Source organism: Garra rufa, chromosome 12 (genome assembly GCF_049309525.1).
Source record: "Garra rufa chromosome 12, GarRuf1.0, whole genome shotgun sequence".
NCBI lineage: Eukaryota > Metazoa > Chordata > Actinopteri > Cypriniformes > Cyprinidae > Garra > Garra rufa.
Genome location: NC_133372.1, coordinates 5,521,807 through 5,546,858, shown reverse-complemented (window position 1 = coordinate 5,546,858; position 25,052 = coordinate 5,521,807). Strand labels below are relative to the sequence as shown.

The 25,052-nt window shown below is 34.9% G+C and overlaps 1 protein-coding gene across 1 annotated transcript in view; it reads right to left on the bottom strand.

Annotated features, from left to right (window-relative positions):
- tlk1b (tousled-like kinase 1b) overlaps positions 1–23,217 on the bottom strand; it is a 30,951-nt gene extending 7,734 nt beyond the window's left edge. Inside the window, exons 1-16 of the mRNA XM_073851427.1 lie at positions 22,927–23,217; positions 16,386–16,504; positions 14,061–14,132; positions 13,676–13,714; positions 10,989–11,064; positions 8,925–8,968; positions 8,593–8,682; positions 7,268–7,354; positions 6,330–6,422; positions 6,122–6,232; positions 5,895–6,031; positions 5,176–5,361; positions 3,059–3,125; positions 2,753–2,850; positions 2,511–2,592; positions 1,322–1,413 (exon numbers count right to left, since the gene is read on the bottom strand). Of these exons, the coding sequence (XP_073707528.1) occupies positions 1,322–1,413; positions 2,511–2,592; positions 2,753–2,850; positions 3,059–3,125; positions 5,176–5,361; positions 5,895–6,031; positions 6,122–6,232; positions 6,330–6,422; positions 7,268–7,354; positions 8,593–8,682; positions 8,925–8,968; positions 10,989–11,064; positions 13,676–13,714; positions 14,061–14,132; positions 16,386–16,504; positions 22,927–23,062 (1,529 nt within the window). The 5' untranslated portion in view covers positions 23,063–23,217. The remainder of the gene's footprint in view (positions 1–1,321; positions 1,414–2,510; positions 2,593–2,752; positions 2,851–3,058; positions 3,126–5,175; positions 5,362–5,894; positions 6,032–6,121; positions 6,233–6,329; positions 6,423–7,267; positions 7,355–8,592; positions 8,683–8,924; positions 8,969–10,988; positions 11,065–13,675; positions 13,715–14,060; positions 14,133–16,385; positions 16,505–22,926) is intronic.
- Between the last annotated feature and the right edge of the window lie 1,835 nt (positions 23,218–25,052).

The following is a 25,052-nucleotide window of genomic DNA, read 5'->3' as shown; positions in this document are numbered from 1 at the left end:
TGGACCACAAAACCAGTCTTAAGAAGCATGGGTATATTTGTAGCAATAGCCAAAAATACATTGCATGGGTCAAAATTATAGATTAGGATATTTTGTAGATTTATTACCATAAATATTAATTTATTCGTTTATTAATAATATGATTAGTAAGATGCATTGCTAAGAACTTACAGGATAACTATTGCCAAAATGCAACCTGGGCTGTTTTTTTTTTTTTACTGTAAACGAGACAAACGAGCCGTTTTTGAGATTGACCGTGATTTCGTTTTGTTTTCAATGGCCGGTGAATGGGAGTACTAGGGGCATAACTTTGAGCGCATTAAAAAATTTTTACAACACAATATTTCATAATATTTTTAGAACACTAAGAAGACTCGACACACCATGAAATTTTGCTCGAAGTATCGCCTGGGTCTCTACACATGAACTTGAGCATTGAGAACACTGTTTGTGTACACAGAGTTTACTAAAAAAGAAAGGTTTTGAACAACTCACTTTCACTGTTTGGGTTTCCGCTCGCAGCCATCTTGCCAGTCAAGAGGTGTCGATCTCCGAATGCGAATGAATGGACTCCATAGGACGAAATATTAGGCTTATATGAGGCTCTTTTCACAACTAGAAGGTTAATATTGTATTTCACTTGCGACAAAACAATGAATTAGCCGTTCATTTATATGGAAATTGGAAATATGCTTTAGGAGCTATCCATCCTCGCATTCGGAGATCGACACCTCTTGACTGGCAAGACGGCCGCGAGCGGAAACTCAAACAGTGAAAGTGAGTTGTTCAAAACCTTTCTTTTTAGTAAACTCTGTGTACACAAACAATGTTCTCAATGCTCGAGTTCATGTGTAGAGACCCAGGCGATACTTCGAGCAAAGTTTCATGGTTTCAAGCCTTCTTAGTGTTGTAAAAATATCGATTTTGATGTGCTCAAATTTATGCCCCTAGAACTCCCATTCACCGGCCATTGACCACAAAACGTAATTATGCTTTTAGATATATGTTTGTCTCGCTTACAGTAAAAAAAAAAAACAGCCCAGGTTGCATTTTGGCAATAGTCATCCTTTAATTTGGACTACTTTAAAGGTGAATATTTCGATTTTTTTTTTGCACCCTCAGATTCCAGATTTTCAAATAGTTGTATCTCGGCCATTTATTGTCCTATCCTAACAACTATACATCAATGGAAAGCTTATTTATTAAGCTTTCAGATTGATGTATAAATCTCAATAAAAATAAAATCAACCCTTATGACTGGTTTTGTGGGTCCAGGGTCACAAATAAGCACATCCATGAAGAAAAAAGATGGCTAACATACTTGTGGTAGTTCTCCTTCTTCTCCTCTCTCCAGTTCTTGTTGAGTTGGTGGATCTTCACAGCAGCATATCGCTGCTCGAACAGGTCAAATGCCTTCACACGACAACATTAAACAGGTTAAACAAGCCACAAAAACTCACAAATTTTAATAGTTCATCTCTATGGCTGTCTGTACACATTTTGTAAGATGTTCAATTTATATTACTATAAAACATATTTTATGATAATTTAAAAACTGGAGTCTTTTATGCGCCATTACTCCAATCTTTAATGTCGCATGATACTTTAGAAATCATTTTAATATGCTGATTCAAGAAACCTTTCTGATTCTTAAAGCGAAATACAGTTGTTCTGTTTTATATTTTTGTTGAAAAAGCATTTGAATCAGACTTATTTTGTCTGTATTGTTCCTTTTGGTCAATTTAATGCATCTTTGGATGCTGAATAAAAGTATTAAGGTCTTTGATGAAAAACACCAAACGCCTGAAAAGGCAAAACCACACATAAGCATGCGAGTGTAGGGCTGCTCGATTATGGGAAATATCATAATCATGATTATTTTGGTCAATATTGTAATCATGATTTTTTTAACACGAATATGAGTGAGTCCGGAACTTTATATGATTGATTAATTTAAAGACAGCAATACAATAAAAAAAAGATACAAATGAAAGTTTAACGTAATTAATCGAATGTAAAATAAAACAGCACAGTCTTCACTCTAAGAATTCAACATTTGTTTCTTATAAAAACTACAAACTACAAAATCTCTTCTTAAAGAGTTGTTTGTCCTTTTGTTGTTTAATTAACATTAATCACAGAGATGGCAGCAGGAATATTACTTGTGGCTGCTTTAAGAGCTACACATAACTGATGAAGGTTTACACAAATAATTACCAAACTTTTCTTTTGTGCTTTTAAAAACACAACATCAAATAAAAATTAATAAATCAAGCATGTCCTATTTTATATTTTAAGTCACCTTACATGATATTACAGATCTGCATGTGAAATTGGGCTTTTATAGAGGAGCGAATAGAGGAGGCTGAATCGGGAGTAATGATTGTTTTATCTCGATTATTGTATTTTAATAATCATTTGAAGCCAAAAACAAAATTGAAACTAAATTTAGAATAATTTAGCCCTATGTGAGTGCATCTAATGACAAAAAAAAATCTAACAAAAAATACCTTATAAACTTCACTGAAGCCTCCTCTTCCCAGCAAGTGTAAGAGAAGATACCTTTCATTAAGAGTTGGATGGTCTTTAAACCTACAAACACATACAAATAGTGTAAAACAGCAATAAAGTATAGTAAAAAATACTCATGTTTAGTTTTTATTAGTTTTTCACTAAATACATACATAAACACTAAATACCTCCACAAACCATATTTTATAGTTAAATACAATCCAAAGTGAGCGGGGCTTACTGAGAACTGTCCTCGTTGTTGATTCTTTTAAGTTCTCGAATGTGCAGATTCCTCACGCGCTCCAACCGCTCCAGCTCCGCCTGGATCTCTGCCTCCTCCTGAACACACACACAAACGTGATCACATACTAACATACTTGTGTATGAAGGGCAGATTCCACTAAAAGGAAAAAAAGACTATTCGAAACAGCATTTCTGCATGACTGCTTATGCATGAAGCATAATGCTCCACCGCACTGCCTTTTAACCATCATACCATAATGCACAGGAGAGTGTGTGTATTGAGTGTTTATACAGAGAGACTAACCTTTTTGAGGTGACCCAGTCTCAGTTTGAAGATTTCTTCCTGCTCGTGATACTCAGCCACAGTCAGCCTGCAGAAGCATTTTAATAACAGAGTGTTTCTGGACCATTTTTGAACACAGCATTGCAGAAAACACTTTGAATTTATTTAAAATTACAGCCTTCTGGTGGTCCACAGATTTAATATGTGTGAAATGTTTCAGGATTTCTCTCCATATAGTGGACTTCTATGGTGCCCTGAGTTTAAATGCAGCTTCAAAGGGCTCTAAACGATCCCAGCCAAGGAAGAAAGGTCTTATCTAGCAAAACGATCTGTTAGTTTCTAAAAAAAAAAACATACTTTTTAAACCTTAAATGCTCGTCTTGTCTGGCTCTGTGTATTCTGTGCATTCTGGTTCAAGACAGTTAGGGTAGGTTGAAAAACTCCCATCTCATTTTCTCCTCCAACTTCAAAATCATCCTACATTGCTGTTTTACAATTTTTTGTAAAGGGTGTTTGATCTTCTTTGCACATTCACCATGACAAGCTAGACAAGACAAGCATTTGAGGTTAAAATGTATTTAAATTGTCAAATCGTTTGCTAGATAAGACCCTTCTTCCTCGGCTGGGACCGTTTAGAGCCCTTCAAACTTGCGGGCAACATAGAAGTCCACTATATGGAGAGAAATTCTGAAATGTTTTGCCCAAAAAAAAATGTCTTTACGAATGAAGACATAAACATCTTGCATGACAAGGGGATGAGTAAACTATCTGCAAACGTTTGTTCTGGAAGGACATTTCTTTCAGAATGGATTGGAGCACTATATTATTGTTTTCAGTAAAGATGCATCAGTGTTGCCATGTTTTTTACAACAAAACTTGCCAAATGCCACTAAAACTAGCCTAATGCAATTTCAAGGAGGGTGCCCCATTAATAATCATGTTCCAAGGTGTAAAAAACACGCTTTTTGTTTCGGGTGTCCCCGGTAAATTCACATTCCAAGAGCTAAATAAGACGTTATTGGGGTCACTTCAACCCACGGACAACAAAAACAATTGCAGACATGGCAACACAGATGGTAGCGCTCGCTAACTTGCTCAAGTACTCCTCTCTGTGCCAATCACAACAGGCTTGGCCAGCTGACCAATCAGAGCAGAGTAGGCTTATGGAAGGGAAATGTTTACAGACCTTACGCTCAAAGCTGATTCAAACAAACCATTTTAAAATCATTGACAAATGACTACATATAAATGTATATTCTGAGAAAATTACAATGTTTTCTGACCTTAGATGCATTTAAACCTGTTTTAGGGGACTCCAACACAATATTAAGACTTCAAAAAAACAAAAAAACAAAAACATACGACCTGCTCTTTAATATACCGATCTTAAAGGTGCCATAGAGTGCATTGAGAGAATATTTTAAATTGTTCTCTGATATCTACATAGAATATGGCATAGGAAAGGGCAAAAATTCTCCAGAAATGCTTTTTACAACCCTAGGATTTGCCCCTAGAATGAAATGCTCTGTTATTGCCTTATTTGGAAGCTTCCTGAATATTAATGAGGAGCTCTGCTCTGATTGGCTGTCTCACAGAGTGGCTCGCTCACACAGCTGTAAGGAAACACATGGAGGAAATATACATTTAATCAAGGAACTCGAGCTGCTATTAATATGCGGGGCATTGAAACTGCCGCTTTGAATCCACGATAACTTTTTAGTTTCACTTTTGAGAATGGCGATCGCACGCGCTCTGCGTAACGTTACACTACAGGCAGTACTTACCACACATTTGACAAGTTTAACAAACAAATGTTGGAGGCGTAACTATTAACTGTTATGTTAGAATTTACCTATTTTTCAGTGGTGTTTTGCAAAAACTAGATTTATATAATAAGGAGGAAACGATGGTGTTTGAGACTCACGGTATGTCATGTCCATGTACTGAACTGCTATTATTCAACTATGCCAAGGTAAATACAGATTTCCATTCTATGGCACCTTTAAAAATATAAATTGTGCAGCCCTGGCCCAAATTATTCCTAATTGTCTCATTTTAATACATTTCAAGTCAATAGGAACTCTCCATTTGGAAGGGAAGTCAACAAGAGTGTTTGTGTGAGTTTTTTAATGTCTTACAGTGTAGGCAGGCTGGGTTTGAGGAAGGGGTCGTTGTCGGCTCCATTGACGGCTTTGGTCTTTCTCTGTTTGGACTCATTGGGGGTCGGGCTCTGGGAGGAGGGTGTGCTGGGAGGTTTGCGCTTCGCTAGAAGTTTCCTCTGCCTTTCGATCTCTTCCCTCTGCTGGTTTATCCACTCCTGCTGCCTATTAACACAGAAAAAATATATATTTGATATGTGACCCTGGACCACAAAACCAGTCTTAAGTCGCTGGGGTATATTTGTAGCAATAGCCAAAAATACATTGTATGGGTCAAAATTATTGATTTTTCTTTTATGTCAAAAATCATTAGGAAATTAAGTAAAGATCAAGTTACATTAAGATTTTTTGTAAAATTCCTACTAATGTAATTTTTGATTAGTAATATGCATTGTTAAGAACTTAATTTGGACAACTTTAAAGGTGATTTTCTCAGTATTTTGATTTTATTGCACCCGTAGATTCCAGATTTTCAAATAGATGTATCTCGGCCAAATATTGTCCTATCCTAACAAACCATACATCAATAGAAACTTATTTATTGAGCTTTCATATGATGTATACATCTCAGTTTTGTAAAATTTAACCTTATGACTGGTTTTGTGGTCCAGGGTCACATATGCTATTGTATGCAAAATTGTGCCCTTTTTTAGTACTAGACCAAAAATAGCTTGAGTGTGTGTCTGTGTGAGACTTACTTGACCAGGTTCTGGAAGGCATATCCATCAGTCCACTGTTCCGAGTAGGAAGCTCCATGCCGGACTGTGGTGAAATGCCCCAGACGCAGCCGGTCCTGCATGCTCTTTTCACGGCACGACTGTTTTTCTTGAGTGCTCTACAGAGTCGATAACACACTCGAGAGTCACTCAACCACCCCTGACACATGAGAAATAAGCAGCTGCCAGCATATCAAACACACGCTCACCTTCTCAATGAGCAGTTTTTTACTCATCGTAGTGCATTTGTTCAGACGCTCCTTGAAACGTTCCAGCAGCTTCTGCTGCTCATCTATCTGTCTGCGGAGGTCACAGTTCGCCTGGGGAAAAGGCATTAAAACCACTCAATGTCTGAACTCGAATGGCACTTTGTGACTTCAACAAAGAAAAAAAACCTCAAGGACAGGTGACACTTACCCTGAGTAGATCATCTATTCTGCCCTCCTTCTTCTCAAGGTCAAGATTCTTATTGCTCTCAAGTGCAGCCAGCTTCAACAGTGTCAAATCCGTCTGAAAACAGAGAAGGAAACAGAGTTAAATGTGGAGAGAATGCAAATAACAACAGATAATAAGAGAGAATATATTATCCATAATATATGATATATGGACTATATACTTTTTTTTAACCTCAAACACTCATCTTGTCTATTCTCTGCGATGCTCATGCAAATTCTTTGTGATCCGGGTCAATACACTTAGGGTATGTTGAAAAACTCTCATCTCATTTTCGCCCTTCTTCCTCAGCTGGGATCATTTAGAGCCATTTGAAGCTGCATTTAAACTGCATTTTGGAAGGAGCACCATTGAACTCCACTATATGGAGAATATTCCTGAAATGTTTTCCTCAAAAAACTATTTCTTATCAACTGAAGAAAGAAAGACGCAATTATCTTCGATGACAAGGGGGTGAGTAAATTTTCTGTACATTTTTGTTCTGGAAGTGAATTTCTCCTTTAAGCAGTGTTAGTGTCCAGAGCACATTTCAAAGTGAAATCACGGGCAGTGCACATTTTGCAGTGTTGTGTGCAGTGAATTATTTGCAGTGCTAGTTTGCAGAACATGTTATGCATTGTCAGTGTGTAGTGAATATCTCTCAGTGTCAGTGTTCAAGTGCATGTTTTCCCAGTGTCATGCAGTGCACGTTTTGCAGTGTCAAGAGCATGCATCAGAGTGTGAATGTTTAACTGTGTCTGTGTGCAGTGCAAATATTGTACAGTGTACACTGACGTTTATCAGAGTGCTGCCGTCTGACACTTCTAACAGAATGAGAGAGAATAGCACATCTAACAGTGTCTAACACGTCTAAGAGAGTGTGCAGTGCATGTGTTTGAGAGCAAAAGTGATGCAAGTATTACCTGGACATTTCTGCTGCTTAGCAGTTTTGGATTCATTGTGTGATCCATGAAACACAGGCTGGTGGGTGAGGAGCTGTTCTGTCTGACCTGAAGAATAAAAAAATAGCAACTTTAATTAAAAAAAAAAAAATGATATACATGATATTCACATCTCAAATCTTAAAGGTCCCATATTGTACACATTTCTGGAGGTTTATTTTAGTTGTTGATGTCCTTAAGAATATATATTTGCGGTATAAGTGCCAAAATCGATCTCAATATATTTTTACAGCTCCTTTTTTAGGAGCTCTCTCAAAAAAAGGTCGATTTTGGTCCATCTAATTAATATTCATGAGCCTCTCTTCTGATTGGCCTGTTGTTTTCTGAGTGACGCACAGCCAGGCCAACCACAGGTAACTACGGTCATGTATGCTTTAGCCGAGCCCAGAGCCATAGAGAGAGCCTAGCCTGCTGATACTCAACAGGATATTTAAGAATGATTATTAATGTTTTTTCTTTTTCAAACACCAAATGCAGTAAGCTACATAACTGTTGCTTTAGTAAAGCCCCTTTCACAATGCGCGCTGATTCTGGAAAATTACGGGAACGAGCGCTGTGTGAACAAAAGCCAGAACCATAAAGGCAGTGTTGTAGTGATGATGCACGTTATCATGCGACTCTTCACGACAAAAAAATACGTGCAAAGTGGAATGAAGCGGCGATCGGGCAGAGCCAGCTCCTCACTATCAGCGCTGAAGCACAGTTTGTTCAGGTTAGTTTCAGTTTAGTGAAACGTACGTGTCGCATTACATCTCACATCCAAACGTCACATGTCTTTATGGGTTGTGTGTAAAGCACGCACAGATTCCATAAAACAACTGTGAATGACATATTATCCGTGTATTTACTGGAATGGCTGTGTGAAAGAGGCTGAAGTTGACGTGCCTCTGGTCTCTTATATTCAGGTTGTTCTGAAGCCTGTGCAATGATGTAGTTTCGACATCTATCGACTGAACAGGGTTTTCTCGACTTGTTTTCGTGTTGTTGTTGCTGCTTAGCAATGTTATGGACACGATGTTGTCTGGGTTTGACAAAAGGAGGGTGGGACGGTGGTTGGCGCTCGGGGTGGTGACTGAAGGCGGTGACTGAGTAGATCGGACGTCACATCGTTACGGAAGTCACAGCGGCTCGTGAAAATGAACAGCTACTTTAAGCAGGCTGTGTGCAGTTTACTGTGGATTGACGGTTTTGAAACTCATATGGTAGTTACATAGCCCCTAGACCTCAGTTACACTACAGGAAATTTCGATTTTGACAATATGGGACCTTTAAACATCAGCACTCACGATAGAGCCGGGTGCAGAGTGAGAGTTCTGTGGTGAGCGCAGGACCAGAGGAAGCCCCCTGACAGGACTTGATCCGTTTCCTCCCTGGAACTTCAGAAAGAAGATATGCAGTTTTTTAAAACAGCACTACACAACATACTAACAGGATGTGACGTCATCATAGTGTTGCTAACTATGCTCCAGCAATTTCACAACTCTACAAGTCAAAACATCTACTAAAGCGAGCAGCCATTAGATGATGAAAAAACAGCGTTACGCTGAGTAAAAGCTCTGACTGACATTTAATACAGAGCTGACTAAACGCAGCGTCATCCACACAAAGCTTTACTTACATCAAAATAATCGCTGATCTTAGGGCCTCGGCCGGAAGACTTTCCTGGGAAAAAAGAAAAAAAAGTCAATGGGTACAAATCACTTTTTTGTCAGTGCACTGCATCATTTCTGAGCTAAAAATTAAACTATTTCCTAACAAAAACAAAGCACATGATTTTCAGCTTGAATGTTTTCAAAATGCCAGGTTTGTTTATTTAAGGGATGCACCAAAATGAAAATTCTTGGCCGAAGAAATGTTTTTGCCAATTTTTTTCATCATTGCCTAAATTAAATAGCCAAAATGTGCTTTTTACAGTTTTGTCTTGCTTTTTCAAGGGAAAAAAAAAATCAGTTTAAAAATATTTACTTAACACTGAACATTTTTTACATTCAAGTAGAAATTATAGTAGGGCTGTGCAATTAATGGAAATTGGGTTTCGATTTCTGCTTTAAACGATCATGAAAATGCAGTAATCGAGATGAAATGATTATTGCACCCCATTCCACCCCCTTTACCAGTGGTGCAATTTTACTCCTCCATAAAAGCCCAATTTCACATGAAAATCAGCTAAATCATGGACGTGCTTGATTTATTAATATTTTGTTGATCTTGTGTTTTTTATACCGCGTAAGAAAACTTGCACTGTTCTGTGTGTGCGCTCAGAGACGGAGCAGAACACGGACATGTAAAGTTATCTTTTAGCTCAAGGTGCACGCCTAAACGCTCAAATACACGCAAAAATATTTCAGAATGAGGCGCTTGGTGATTATTCATGTAAACCCTTGTCAGTTATGACTTAAATGATCATAAACAGTTGAGAATGAAAATATGTGTGCAACAGTATATTGGATCTGTGTGGCACTAAAAGCGACAACAAATAATATTCCTTCTGCTGTCTTTGTGCTTAATATTAATAAAACAATCATTCACTCCCCTTGGATGAAGGACTTCAAACAAACAAAGCACGTTTAACTATTACAGTGAAGACGCTGTTTTATTTTACATTCAAATAATTACATTTAATTTCAGTAGTATTGTTAGACTACTTTAGACTTGAAAAAAAAGTATTCAGTTTTTTATTTTTTTGCTGTATTGCTATCTTTAAATTAATCACTAATATAAAGTTTTGGACCCAGTCATAATAGAGTTAAATAATCGTGATCACAATATTGACCAAAATAATCGGGATTATGATTTTTGCCAAAATTTGCCAAAATCGACCTACATTATAGCCTACCAACAAACCACAATTTAAATTATTTTAATAAGTAAAATAATTCTTATATTCCTTGGTCATTTTTAAGACACCCTTCTGGAATCAGGCATGCCGTTTTTAATGTACAAATAAATGCAGCCTTGCTGAGCAGACGGGACATCTTTTAAAATATTGGAAAATATTACAGATCCCAATATGAACACTATGTGTGAATGTTATAATAAATTAATTAATAGAGCTGTTGTAATTATTGTTATTATTTTTGTCCCACTTTTTTATTTTATTTTACAAAACAACAGTAAAATTACAATAACATTTATGAATGTTGACTTTTATTTTGGCGGAAATCTGCAAGAAGACCTCAGTACTTCTTTTTGCTGACAGCAGCAGATTTATGAATGATTCCTTGTGCTTTGGACTTTGAACCCTGGCTAAGGAACTCATGCAGCGCTGTCAGAATACATACAATTGGTGCGTGTGTTAGAAAACATAACGTTCTGTAGTTTATTTACTAATGGTTTAAGGCCATTTCACGATTTCAGTCATCATACAGTAACCAGCAACAACCACCCCTTCCTCTTCTCATGGAAGACATGCGATGTGACACTAAACAGTCTCTCGCTGTCGGTGCTTGTAATGATTTTTGCATCTTTCTCAGACAGTTTTAAATGCTTCTACATTGCCGACATTTTTGCTGCATTAGTGCGCACCTCTATTCGATCACGTCACGTCATTGTTCGGTAGAATTTATTGTCTTTTCGCTTACTCGCTTATATATTACCAATTTTGGTTGCCGAATATTTGGTGCATCCCAAGTTATAAAAAAAAAAAAAAACTTAATTCATACGCACAGGAAGTTAACATTACCTTGGCTGCTCTCTGACTGGTTGTCAACCTTCCTCTTTCTTCCTCTGGATGATTCGGAGTGCTTCTTCTCTGGAGTCTTGGGAAAACAAGAAAAAGCATTACTATTGCTGTCAATCAATACTTCTGTTTACTAGATCAATACAATCAATATTAATGCTGTCAGTAAGATCCATTTTAAGCTGAATTTAGGCCTCAAAGGAGTTGTAAAAGGCTCACCAATGAGGTTTCCAAACAGCCTTTCTGCATTTGTATGAATTCCAAACATTATACACCATGTCATTCCAAACCCATTGACATTTTATTAATATCCTAGGTGCTCTTTTCAATGTAACGAAAGTGCATATGGACAGGTGCTGTCAAGTGCCAAAATGACAAAAATGCTCTATCAAACTATCACTAGGGGTGGCACGGTACATGAAAAAACAACCGAACCGTTCGGTTCGCTTGTCTCGGTTCAGTGCGTGTGTGCCTCACACGGTTCAACGGTTGCGCTATGTAGCCTCATACACGTAGTGAGTGTCCTTTTTGCGGGAAATAAGAGGTGTGTGTGGACATACAGAAAGTAAAAGTGGAGTGCTGCAGGTAACGTCACGTGTAGAAATGGCAAGTGGGAGAGATAAGGAAGGCTGCCCGGAGTTGGAGGATGCGCCAGCATAAGGGGCCGTTCACATGTAGCGTCTTTTGCGCGCTCAAGTTCGTCATTTCAAATGTAGATGCGCGGTATGCGCGCTCATAATGGAAGCGACGCGGTCGCGACACGCACGCTGTGCGACGCGCTCGTTTTTTCCAGGCGCGTATGTGCCGCATCGAGATAAAACCATCCAAAGACTATAGAATACCCTTAAAGGGACTTTGAAACATCTCAACTTTTCAGAATGCCGCAAGCGCACCGCAGGTCATGTGACATGAACCAACCAATCACTTGTTTAAAGGAACCGTATGTAGGATTGTGGCCAAAACTGGTACTGCAATCACATTCAAAATACTGTAGAATGGTGTTTCCCCTCCCGCTCCCCCCTGACTCGAGGTTGCCAGCTAAGCTGCAGGAGTAGGCTGCAATAAGGAGCTTCCAACAGCAAGTGACACACAGTAATTTGTTTTTCTTCTGTTAATTATGTTTATGCTTCACAAGAGATGTTTTGCGAAGTAATTATGTATCGCAAAAATTTACAGATGGCGATTAGCCAAATATTTCGCAAAGATGTACTGTAATACCACATTTCAGTCGGAACATAGGTTGTTTTCCAACCCTGCTAGTGGTGCGATATAAAGCTTTTTATGAACGCATTTAGCTCGGCCGACCGCGGAAAATCCACTGAGTACTGAAGCAAAGTTAGCCAAACATAGATGAATCTTACCTGTTCAGGAAAAAATTACCAACGAAAGCATCTGTCTTCAAATTCTTCTCCGTTTTCAGCCGTCTCCATCTTTCAAAGGCAAATCCTATACCAATCCTTGTTTTATTTCGGACTTTGTCACGACGTATTTCGGTTTCAAAACGAGGTCTTTTTCGTTTCGTAACGTTATACATGTTTAATCCGACACGTTAGTATAGCCGCAGCTGTAACAGAGCTGGCAACCCGTCTCACGAAACTCTACTGACTTCGTGATTGGTAGATAGCTGGAGGGTGGAGCCTCAGACCAAAACACAAAACGACAACAATAACATCAGTTGTGGGCTGCAACTCTCACTTTTAAATGACAATATCCTGGCCAGACCACTGTTGTCAGTGATATAAGTATTTGAAATGAACATGATTTCTTAATGTCTAGTGACATTTCAGGGCCATTTTATGATTAACTGACATAAATTTCTTACATATGGTTCCTTTAAAAGACAGAGCTTAAAGATTTCCTCTCTTTTTCTTTTAAAAGATACAATTTTTGTAAGAGCTACACTGAAGCTGGCAGTTTGATAAATGCAAGTTAATTCTTCAGTTCAATCTTTATGTGCTAAAAAGGCACATGAATTCCTGTAGAGATAGCAATACACATTGTCCTGTTTTTGCCAAATAAATGAAAAGCATGCCATCAATGTCTTCTCTCTTGCTGTATCAAAATCTCCCCTAGCTTTCCTTTTTTTGGTCCCACTAATGTGCTTAAAGTCAAGTCCAATTCAGTTTGTGCATGATTACATGATATAATTTTTTTTTTAAATAATGTATCCTAAATTGTAGATAATTAAGCTACATATCATATGCCAAAGTAAATTTCTGGAGTGTTAAAGAAAGAAAAAAAAAGAAAAGAAAAAAAAAATGAAAAAGAAAAAAGAACCGTACAGAACCGAAAACCGTGACCTAAAACTGTGATAGGAACCGAACCGTGGGTTTTGTGAACCGTGCCACCCCTAACTATCCCAAAAGTGATTCATAAGTTTTGTCCTTAGAAGACATAGAATATAGCATTCGGAAGAAAGAGATTGAAATATAAATTGTTATTCACTGAAAACAGCTTTCAAATTAATCCGGTATAGCTTTATAATCCATATGGACCATATTATTCACTCTTATTAGTAATTTCCATTCACTTTCAACATACGCCAACCAACATGTTCTTTAAAAATTCACCTTTTTCATCCCATGGAAGAAAAAAATAAATAAAAGTCTTATGGATTTGGATCTCTGATATTTTAATTTTCAAGAGCCATTCCTATTCAAATAAGATAAAAAAAAAAATGTCAAACTCACTGAATATGCAGGTGAACCTCCTTTCTTTATGTCAGAGTTCTTTATGGAAATGGAAAAACACATTTTAGACAGGCAACACATGGACAAACTGTTAAAACAGATCTGTTCAATAAATATAGGTCTGGTGTCACATACAGCCAAGATTAAGCCATAGTCCAATTAGGGCATTTAAGTAATTTTTATAAACGTGCCTTAGAAAACAACATTACTGCTGTCTATCTTGAGACAAAACAAAGGCACTGATATATTTCAAGATTAATCAGTGCAAGTTTCTTTCAGTTGAAACAGCTCAGATTTATGTTTTAATCTGGGACTAGGTTTAAGCCTTGTCTGTGAAACCTGGAGAGATAAGGCTGAAACGAGTATGCATGAGTATAATGTTCACCTCAAACTCCTTGTCACTAGATGACCCCAGGCTGCCAAAACTGTGACTGGAACATTCGTTATTGTTCAAACCCTAAAAAGAAAGATTTAAAAAAACAAAAAAATTACAAAATGTACACTGATTTCACTGGGGAAGCTAAATTAAGCAACATTAAAAGGACAGTGTCTAGTCATTAGACTAGTGTTGTTTCACCTTGAGTTCTTGCAATTATAAGTGTGTTGGGAAAAATGGTTATAATAGAGTCTGCAATTTCAACTTCAGCAGCAAAAACTGCATTAGACTTGGTAAATTCAGTTAATTTCTGTGAATCATTTTTAAATAAGCTTATTAGTTAATTAATTCACTACTAATACAATTTTTTTTTATCAATCCAAATTTAAAACGTTTTTTTTTTTTTTTTTTACTAAAACGTAATATTTGCAAGTACAATAAATATTTTGTTAAACTGATATGCGAGTAAGATTAGCAAATTCTTAGTGAAAAATTAAAACATTTAGTGTGGAAAAATAATATTATACTATACTATACTATACTATATTTTACTACTCATTAAACATTTTGTGTAATTAGAATTGCATTTTTTTAGTTTTAATAAAAATAATTAACATATTTATATAAAATAAAAAATAAAATAAAAAATACATTTTTATTACATGTAAATGATGACTGATAACATACATAAATTAAATATATCCCAAAAATCACCCAGCCGAAATTTGCACACAAACCCTGGACCACAAAACCAGTCATACAGGTTAATTTTTTTAGGAAATTGAGATTTATACATTTATTTATACAGTTTTTACCAATAAATGCTGCTTTGATGAGCATAAGAGACTTTATTCAAAAACATTTTTTTACAAAAATCCAACGAACACCAAATTGATACTGAAGACTAAAGTAATGATGCTGAAAATTCAGCTTTGCATCACTGGAATAAATAACCTTTTTTTAAAATATATTCACATAGAAAACAGTTATTTCAAATTGTAATAATATTTTAGAATTTTACAGTATTTAATGAAGTAAATGGAGCTTGAGACTGGAGCAATGATGCTAAGAAATCAGCGTTGCATTGCTGGAATAAATTAACTTTTAAAATATATTCATTGTACAATAAAATTAATAAATAAGCTTTCCATTGATGTATGATTTATTAGGAAAAAGACAATAACTGGACGAGATACAACTATTTGAAAATCTTGAATCTGAGGGTGCAAAAAACAAATCTAAATATTGAGAAAATCGCCTTTAAAGGGATGGTTCGGAGTAGAATTGACTTCATTGCTATGCACTCTGAAGCCCATGTAAATACCCCATCCGAAGTTTTTTTTACCTTAGTCAAACATTTATGGAGATATTAGAGTTTTTCGAATTGCTTGTTACAGGAGTGAATGGTACATGTGATGTATCTCGTAAATTGCACCACTAAACGTGCAAGTAATCTTACCAAACTTGTACAGTAGTGTAAATAGGTTATGTACTCACAAAACGCTGCATCAGAACATTTGTAAGTCCACCATGAGTGTTTTAAAAACACGTTTTAGCCGATCCCTACTAGTCTCAAAAACTACAAATGTCGACACGTCGACGTCACTTCCCTGGTTCGAAAAAAAGCACGTAAAAGTCCTCCTACAAGTTGACATGCACACAGATGTAGTAGGAGGACTTTTACGTGCTTTTTACAAACCAGGGAAGTGAAGTCGACTTGTAGTTTTTGAGACTAGTAGGGATCGGCTAAAACGTGTTTTTAAAACACTCATGGTGGACTTACAAATGTTCTGATGCAGCGTTTTGTGAGTACATAACCTATTTACACTACTGTACAAGTTTGGTAAGATTACTTGCACGTTTAGTGGTGCAATTTACGAGATACATCACATGTACCATTCACTCCTGTAACAAGCAATTCAAAAAACTCTAATATCTCCATAAATGTTTGACTAAGGTAAAAAAAAACTTCGGATGGGGTATTTACATGGGCTTCGGAGTGCATAGCAATGAAGTCAATTCTACTCTGAACCATCCCTTTAAGGTTGTCAAAAATAAAGTTCTTAACAACGCATATCACAAATCAAAAATTTATTTTTGATATATTTACAGTAGGAAATCTACAAAATGTCTTGTATGGAACACAATCTTTACTTAATATCCTAATGATTTTTGGCATAAAAGAAAAATTAACTATTTTGACCCATACAATTTATTTTTAGCTTTTGCTACAGATATACCCGTGCAACTTAAGACTTAAGATTACTTATGGTTTTGTAGTCCAGGGTCACATATATGGATGCACATTCGTGTGTTTGCATGCATGTGCGTTACTTTAGGCCCTCCACTCGCGCTGCCTGTGCTTCCTCCTGTATTTCCGCTAACTGCTCCGATGAAACGTGCCTCCAAAAGCTCCTGCCGGCGTGGATCCAGAGAATGCAGTTCATCCATACCTACAAACACACACACAGAAACACTTGTCAATCTCGACGCGTTCACACACAGGTTCACAGGGTTGAGGATCAGGAGGGGTGTGATCACAGTGAGCAACCTCCTGGAATCTTACGAGACCATCCAGTCATTGTTTCTGATCCTAAGCCACCCTAAAGAGCCAGAGGATCATACACCTACTCATATTACTGGTTTAAAGGCAAAGTACCATGAAAAGGATTACAGCTACAGAACTACACTCACATCAAACTCAAAATGGCTGGACCGTGACATTGATATGTCCACATCCTTCACATCTGACCATCCACAATATTTTTCATTTGCTCTTTTAGACATATTTATTTTTCATGGCAAATGTCAACAGGGTTTCTTCCTGCTGGAGTCAGGATTATAAACAGGAAGCTCTTTGAGACGTTTCCTGCTCATTATCAGCTGATAGCACTGACAGCATAGCTCCATCACCTTATTTTAGTCTCACCAAAAGATGATGACACAGTCTACCATTTTACAGAAAAACTTTGAATGACTTAGGCATCTATAGAGTACATTTTCATGCCTCACTGTGACTAACAGATTTCATCAGGTAATGAAGATAGAATGTAGATATATACCACACATCCACTACTGTTAAAAATTTGAGGGCAGTAAGACTTTAAAGAAACGCTCTATTCATCAAGAATGCATTCAATTGATCAAAAGTGACATTTACAATGCCAAAATAATTTTTGTTTTTAAACACTGTTCTTTAGAACTTTCTATTCTTCAAAGAATTATGAAAACTATAATGTACCACAGTTAGTTTCTACAAAAATATGAAGCAGCACAACAGTTTAACACATAACAAGCAGCAAATCAGCATATTAGAATGATTTCTGAAGGATCATCTGACACCGAAGACAGTAATGATGCTGAAAACTGAAGGTTTGCATCACAGGAATAAATCACATTTTCTAATACATTGACATGGAAAACATTTATTCTACACTAATAATATTTCAGAATTTTACAAGTTTTACTGTATTTTTGGATCAAATAAATGCAGCTTCAATGAGCATAAGAGACTTCATTCAAAAACTATGAATCCCAAGTTTTGACACTGAAGAGTAATGATGCTGAAAATTCAGCTTTTCGTTGCTGGAATAAATACATTTTTTAAATATATTCATATGGAAAACAGTTATTTTAAACTGTAATAATATTTCAGATTTTACAGTTTTTACTGTATTTTTTTTTTTTTTTTTACAAATAAATGAAGCTTTGATGAGCATAAGAGACTTTATTCAAAAACATTTTTTTTTTTTTTTTTAAATCTCATGAACCCCAAATTTTGATACTGAAGACTGGAGTAATGATGCTGAAAATTCAGCTTTGCATCGCAGGAATAAATTCATTTTTCAAAATATATTCACATATAAAACAGTTATTTCAAATTGTAATAATATTTCAGAATTTTACAGTTTTTACTGGTTCTTTTTTCTTTGATGAGCATAAGAGACTTTATTCAAAAACATTTTTTTTTAATCCTACAAACCCCAAATTTTGATACTGAAGACTGGAGTAATGATGTTGAAAATTCAGCTTTGCATTGCAGGAATACATTTTTTTTTTAAATATATTCACATGGAATACAGTTCTTCCAAACTGTAATAATATTTAAGAATTTTACAGTTTTTAGCGTATTTTAGCAAGTAAATGAAGCTTGGATGAGCATAAAAGAAGAGTGAAGACTGGAATAACGATGCTAAGAATTCAGCTTTGCATTGCTGGAATAAATACATTTTTTAAATATATTCACATAGAAAACTGTTATTTTAAACTGTAATAATATTTCAGAATTGTACAGTTTTTACTGTATTTTTTGATCAAATAAATGCAGCTTCGATGGCATAAGAGACTTTTTTTCAAAAACATTTTTTTAAATCCTTCAAACCCCAAATTTTCATACTGAATACTGGAGTAATGATTCTAAAAATTCAGTTTTGCATTGCTGGAATAAATAATTTTTTTAAATATATTGACACAGAAAACAGTTATTTTAAACTGTAATAATATTTCAGAATTTTACAGTTTTTACTGTATTTTTTGATCAAATAAATGCAGCTTCGATGGCATAAGAGACTTTTTTTCAAAAACATTTTTTTAAATCCTACAAACCCCAAATTTTCATACTGAATACTGGAGTAATGATGCTAAAAATTCAGTTTTGCATTGCTGGAATAAATAATTTTTTTTAAATATATTGACACAGAAAACAGTTATTTTAAACTGCAATAATATTTCAGAATTGTATGGTTTTTACTGTATTTTTGATCAAATAAATGCAGCTTCGATGGCATAAGAGACTTTTTCAAAAACATTTTTTTAAATCCTTCAAACCCCAAATTTTCATACTGAATACTGGAGTAATGATGCTAGAAATTCAGTTTTGCATTGCTGGAATAAATATATTTTTTTAAATATATTGACACAGAAAACAGTTATTTTAAACTGCAATAATATTTCAGAATTGTATGGTTTTTACTGTAATTTTGATCAAATAAACGCAGCTTCGAAGAGCATAAAAAGAATTTATTCAAAAACATTTTTTTTTTTATTCTACAAACCCCAAACTTTTGAACAGCACTGTAAATGTTGTGCAAACAAACCAACAGCCTGCTAAGAAATGCTGAGTAAATAATGTAAGGATTACATGTTTGGTTGATCTATCCCTTCCATGTTTGACATGATCTGGCAGCAGATGCCTGAAGACAGAATTCATCATCATCATTGATGCAGCAGCCAAATGGCCCCGTTCCCTCAGCCTAATACAGTATCAGCAGCCGATAAGAACAACCAGCTAATAATGGCATGAATCATCATTACAAAACCTGTCTAAAGGAATCATCTGGTCTTCAAACCCCATTACAGTGACTAGACAAAACAGCTCAGGTTGACTTGTGTTCTCTAGCCATAAACACACCGGCGCAGCGGATGCGTTCGACACCTCTGCCATGATAAGACTCGTGCCAGAAAGAGCTTCAAGCCAAAGAGATCCCAAGATGGTGGATGGGTGGAAAATTATGAAGGTCAACAGGGCAGGAAGAGCACAGCTGCCCAGATAAAGGACACAGATGATAAATCAAAACACCGGGAATGAGTAAACACTAACCTAAGGCCACGTCGGGTTTGGCAAATAACCCAAGCGGCAAAGAAAAAACAGTGCATGGCTAAATAAGACTCCTCCCAAACATGCAAGGCGGAGTGGAAATGAGTGAAAGCAAATGATCAGGAAACACCCAAGCCACATCCTAGTTTGTGCACTGATGCACAGGTGAGCCATCAAGGGATATACACAACATATTATAAAACAATAATAATACAGCTTCTTATATTGTTATATTTCCTTCTTGTGCATTTGTACAGCTGCTTTTATATCTGATGTTGATTCTCTTTTAATAAATAAATGAAATTCTCAAGTTAAACAATTGTGGCTTTTATGCACTCTAATTAATTATTTTACATCCATGTGTTTTATACTAAAAATGGCTGAAAATCAAGTCCTGGGGTAAATATTAATGTTACTTCATTTTAAAACCTAAAATAGTAAATTTTTTTTTTTTTTTAAATATTTAAAAATATTGTAAAATATCATACTTTAAGAACTTTTTTCACTATGAATATTTTAAAATGTAATTTATTTCTGTGATCAAAGCTCAAGATACATTTCTTTTTTATTATTATCAATGTTAAAAACTGTTGCGCTGCTTCATATTTTTGTGCAATTTAAAGCATTTTTCAGGATTGTTTGATCATTGTAACCCTGGACCCTGATTTTTTTTTTTTTTTTTTTTTAATTGAGACTTATGCATCATCTGAAAGCTGAATAAATGTTTGTTAGAATAGGACAATATTAGTCCAAGATACAACTATTTGAAAATATTAAATTTGAGGGTGCACAAAAAATCTAAATACTGAGAAAATCACCTTAAAAGTTGTCCAAATTAAGTTCTTAGCAATGCATATCACCAATCAAAAATTAAGTTTTGAAATATTTATGGTAAGAAATGTACAAAATATCTTCATGGGACATGATTTTTACTTAATATCCAAATGATTTTTGGCATAAATAAAAATTTTATCATTTTGACCCATACAATGTATTTTTGGCTATTGCTACTAATACAGTAATAAAGTGTTTAAGACAGTATTTTAAAAAAAATGGATAACACCAACCATCCTAAAGATGCCTCAAAAAGTCAATTCCTGGGGCAAATATTAATTCCACTTAATTTTTAAAACCGTTTCATAATTAGTAAAAACACTGTGACATATTATAAGAATGTAATATAGCTGTTTTCTATGTGAATGCATTATAAAAAAAGTTATTTATTCCTGCGATCAAAGGTGCATTTACAGCATCATTACGTCTTTAGAGTCACATAATCCTTCAGAAATCATTCTAATATGCTGATTTACTGCTCTAGAAAAATTTTATATTATTATCAATGTTGAAAACAGTTGTCCTGCGTCATAGTTTTGTGCATTCAATGCATTTTTTTAGGATTTCTTGATAATTGGATAAGAAATTAGAATAATAGCATTTATTTTAAACATTATGTCTTTACTGTCACCTTTGATTAATTTTAATGCATTCTAGATTAATAAAAACTAAATATTTACCACATTCATATAAAATTGCATTTATATGCTATTCGGAGATTTTTTTTAAAAACATAACATTACTATGATAGGTATCCATATCTACCATAACATCACTACTTTTTGGTCATTTTTTGTGAATGCAAAAAGGACAAGCAGGTAAAAGGTTCCACATTTTTTCAAAACACTGATAAAAAATTAAAGCCACAGCATGCTATTACATGGCTGAGGACTTATTCTTGGCCACGAGAATCTGAGTAATGCATTAACGCACATATGATATTACACTCATCAGTGCACATACACATGTTTACAGCACATATTAACACAGACCAGCCTGAGTCTCTGGTGGACATGATAAAAATCACAGGAAACAACCAGTGCAAGACTTACAGGTTCATCAAAAACACATCAAAAACCAAATAACCTGAAACATGCATTTCAATTAGATGTATCAGATGGTCTTTAGATTCAAGGTTCAAATTCCTGAAACACAACAAAAACAAAACAAAAAAACTGTATTAAACATAAATGCAATGCAACACGCTTCCAGCACGAGTATATTATTTTTTGCAAAACAAATAATTCTCAACCACATCAATGTTTATGAGTTGTGTCCAACTTCAACATGGCTACCTGAGCTGCTACTTCATGCAGATAAATAAACACTCTCACATATAAACAACACCAACTAATGTGTAACACATAGCCTACTAGTGTATCAAAACCTAGTCTGTTGCCTACCTAGACAGCATTTTTGAGCTATTGCATAACATGCATTGAGTGAAACAAAAATAATTAAACACTTTCAGCCATAAAAACACAAAATCATGTTTATCAAGTACTGGCATCATATTAAAATCTAGCGAGATGCACCTACACAGCATCCTACATGCATTACTGACTCAAAACTATACACTACATGCAGAAGTGCTAGAAATAACACTCAAGCGTCAAAACATCAGCTTATATTTATCAAATACTAACAAGCAGACAGCATTATAGACCATTGCAAGCATGCATGAGTAACAAGTACACACTGTCAACCTTAAATACCAATTAATGCTTGTCTGGTTGTGTCTACCTACCTATATAACATTTATGAGCCATTGCATTGAATGCTAGTTAAATACTTAAATGTAAAAACAGCAACTTGTGTTTATCAGATACTGTCAATGTTCTGAAACCCAGTTTGTTAGTACATACCTAGCATTTTGCATGTGATAAACATTCTTAAGCACACAGACAGCAACTCATGTTAATCAGGTACAGACTGTGTCTCATTTCTGAGGCATTCAATTGCACACGAGTGATAGATACATAGTCTAAACATCAAAAACATCAACTCATATATTATCAGACTGCCTGTATGTTAAAACCCAACGAGCTGCCACCTAGACACAAAGACAGCATCACAAAAAATACGCACCTATGGTGTCCAAAAATGCAGTCTAGGTAGACATCTCGCTAGGTTTTGAGACACGGCCAGTGACTGAGTCCCCGAATGGGTGACCATGGGCATCCTCACGTCAAATTAACCGTGCAATCAAGACATAAAGCGACGGAATTCTATCGAAAACACTTTAAAACAGAACAAGTCGTGTCTAGGACTCGATGCTTGTTATAAAAACCCAGAGAGTCACAGTCAGCAGACGAGAGATCAGCGGCCTCCGACACGACCGCTTCGATTAAAGGCCAGATTTAAGCCAAATCACACGTTAATCTAATACAATCCCGACTGATTTCACATGAACAAAGTTTAAATTGACATTCCCGGCGGGTTTACCTTTTTTATGCCTCCGCGGAGCACTGATATCGAGCGGAGAAACTGAGCCCGGGGTCGGAGATCCAGTCGAGAACTGAGAGCAAGATGGCGCTCCGTCCAAACTTCCACTGCTGTTGCTGTTACTTTGGACACTCATGAAGACACTTTCCCCGCGAAGAGACGCCCGAGCGCATCGCACAGATGATCTCTGGCAAATCACACCTGTGTGTGTCTAATGCATCATGCACAAACCCTGATGATCAATGCAATGCTGCTCATGTTTTCAGCTCCGCACTGCGCACTGAGAACCTCACTCACTCTGTGTGTGTGTGTGTGTGTGTGTGTGTGTGTGTGTGTATGTGTGGCCGATGCGTGACGCCAGTTGCAAAGGTTACACACATGTACACACTCACACACATCAGTGCAAAACTTCAGATGAGACCATGTTTGATGCTTTAGCCCTTCTAGAAAATTCTATCATGGATAAAATGACTATTTGCCTTAAATTATGTATTGCAAAACAAACAGGTTTGATAGTGGTCATGAGCAGCTTTTAACTTATATAAGACCACAATTGTCAAAATGTCAAAATTAAGTATGGCTACTTACAAAATAAATATCTACATATAATATTAATGTGTATGACATGAAATTAAATAATTTTCTGAGAGCACAGAGATATAATTAGAGATAGTAAGGCACTGCCCAGTTATTATTTAGAAATATAGTTCATGATACTAATATTATATATAATGTTTAAGATAATATTTGTTAAGATTACATAAATGACATATATTTGCATATAAATTAATATAACTAGAATTGATTTCACGGGCAACCAATTCAAATAATATAATATTATATAATATAACCATATTGATGTATATGACATGAAAATAAATTATTACATTTTCTGAGAGCACAGAGAGATAATTAGAGATAGTCAGACACCGTCTAGTCATTATTCAGAAATATTTAATGATGTTAATATTATAAATAATATATATGTTAATTAATATAAATTAAGATTACATAGATCATGTATAAATTCATATAAAAAAAAAATTCACAGGCAACCAACTCAAATAATATAATATAATATAATATAATGTATATGACATGAAATTAAATTAAGATATTTTCTGATACCATGGCACTTTCCAGTCATTATTTAGAAATATTTAATGATATTAATATTATATATAATATTTATGATAAATAATATTTGTTAAGATTACATAAATGGCATATTACATATAAATTAATATAACAATTATTGATTTCACAGGAAACTAACTCAAATAATATAATATAATATAATATAATATAATATAATATAATATAATATAATATAATATAATATAATATAATATAATACCACAAAGAGATAATTAGAGACAGTCAGGCACTTCCCAGTCATTATTCAGAAATATTTAATAGCATTAATATTATATAATATATAAATTAATTAATATAATTAAGATTACATAAATTACATTTAAATGAATATAACAATAATTGTTTTCATGGGCAACCGACTCAAATAATAATATAATATAATCATATTAATGTATATGACATGAATTTAATTATTCAATTATTTTCTGAGACGTCATTATTCAGAAATATTTAATGATATTTATATTATATATGATATATAAGTTAATTAAAATAGGTTAAGATTACATACATATAAATTAATATAACAATATTTTTTTCATTAGCAACCAACTCAAATAATATAATAATTAATATAATCTATAATTTATGTCCAAGGCAACTGACTACTTTAATCTAATATAATATAATCATTAATATATAATAGTAACAATACTATATAAATAATAATAATAAGTTCTTCACAAAATAAGTACATTAAGGTCATGTGTGTTCATTAGAACAAAAATAATAATTATTATATCACTAATTACTGTCCAAGGCGACTGACGAATATATACAATATTTGTTAAAAGTGTATTTAAAAGCTTCTTCACAAATGATGCACATATTTTTATTTAAGTTTATGCATATTTTATACAAGTGTAAACATGTATTACAACATGAGCACTGTATAGTAACAGCACTGTAATGTAAAGTGAGGTATTTTTGGTTTGAAACTTGGATGAAACTTCCTTGTTTGTCTTTCT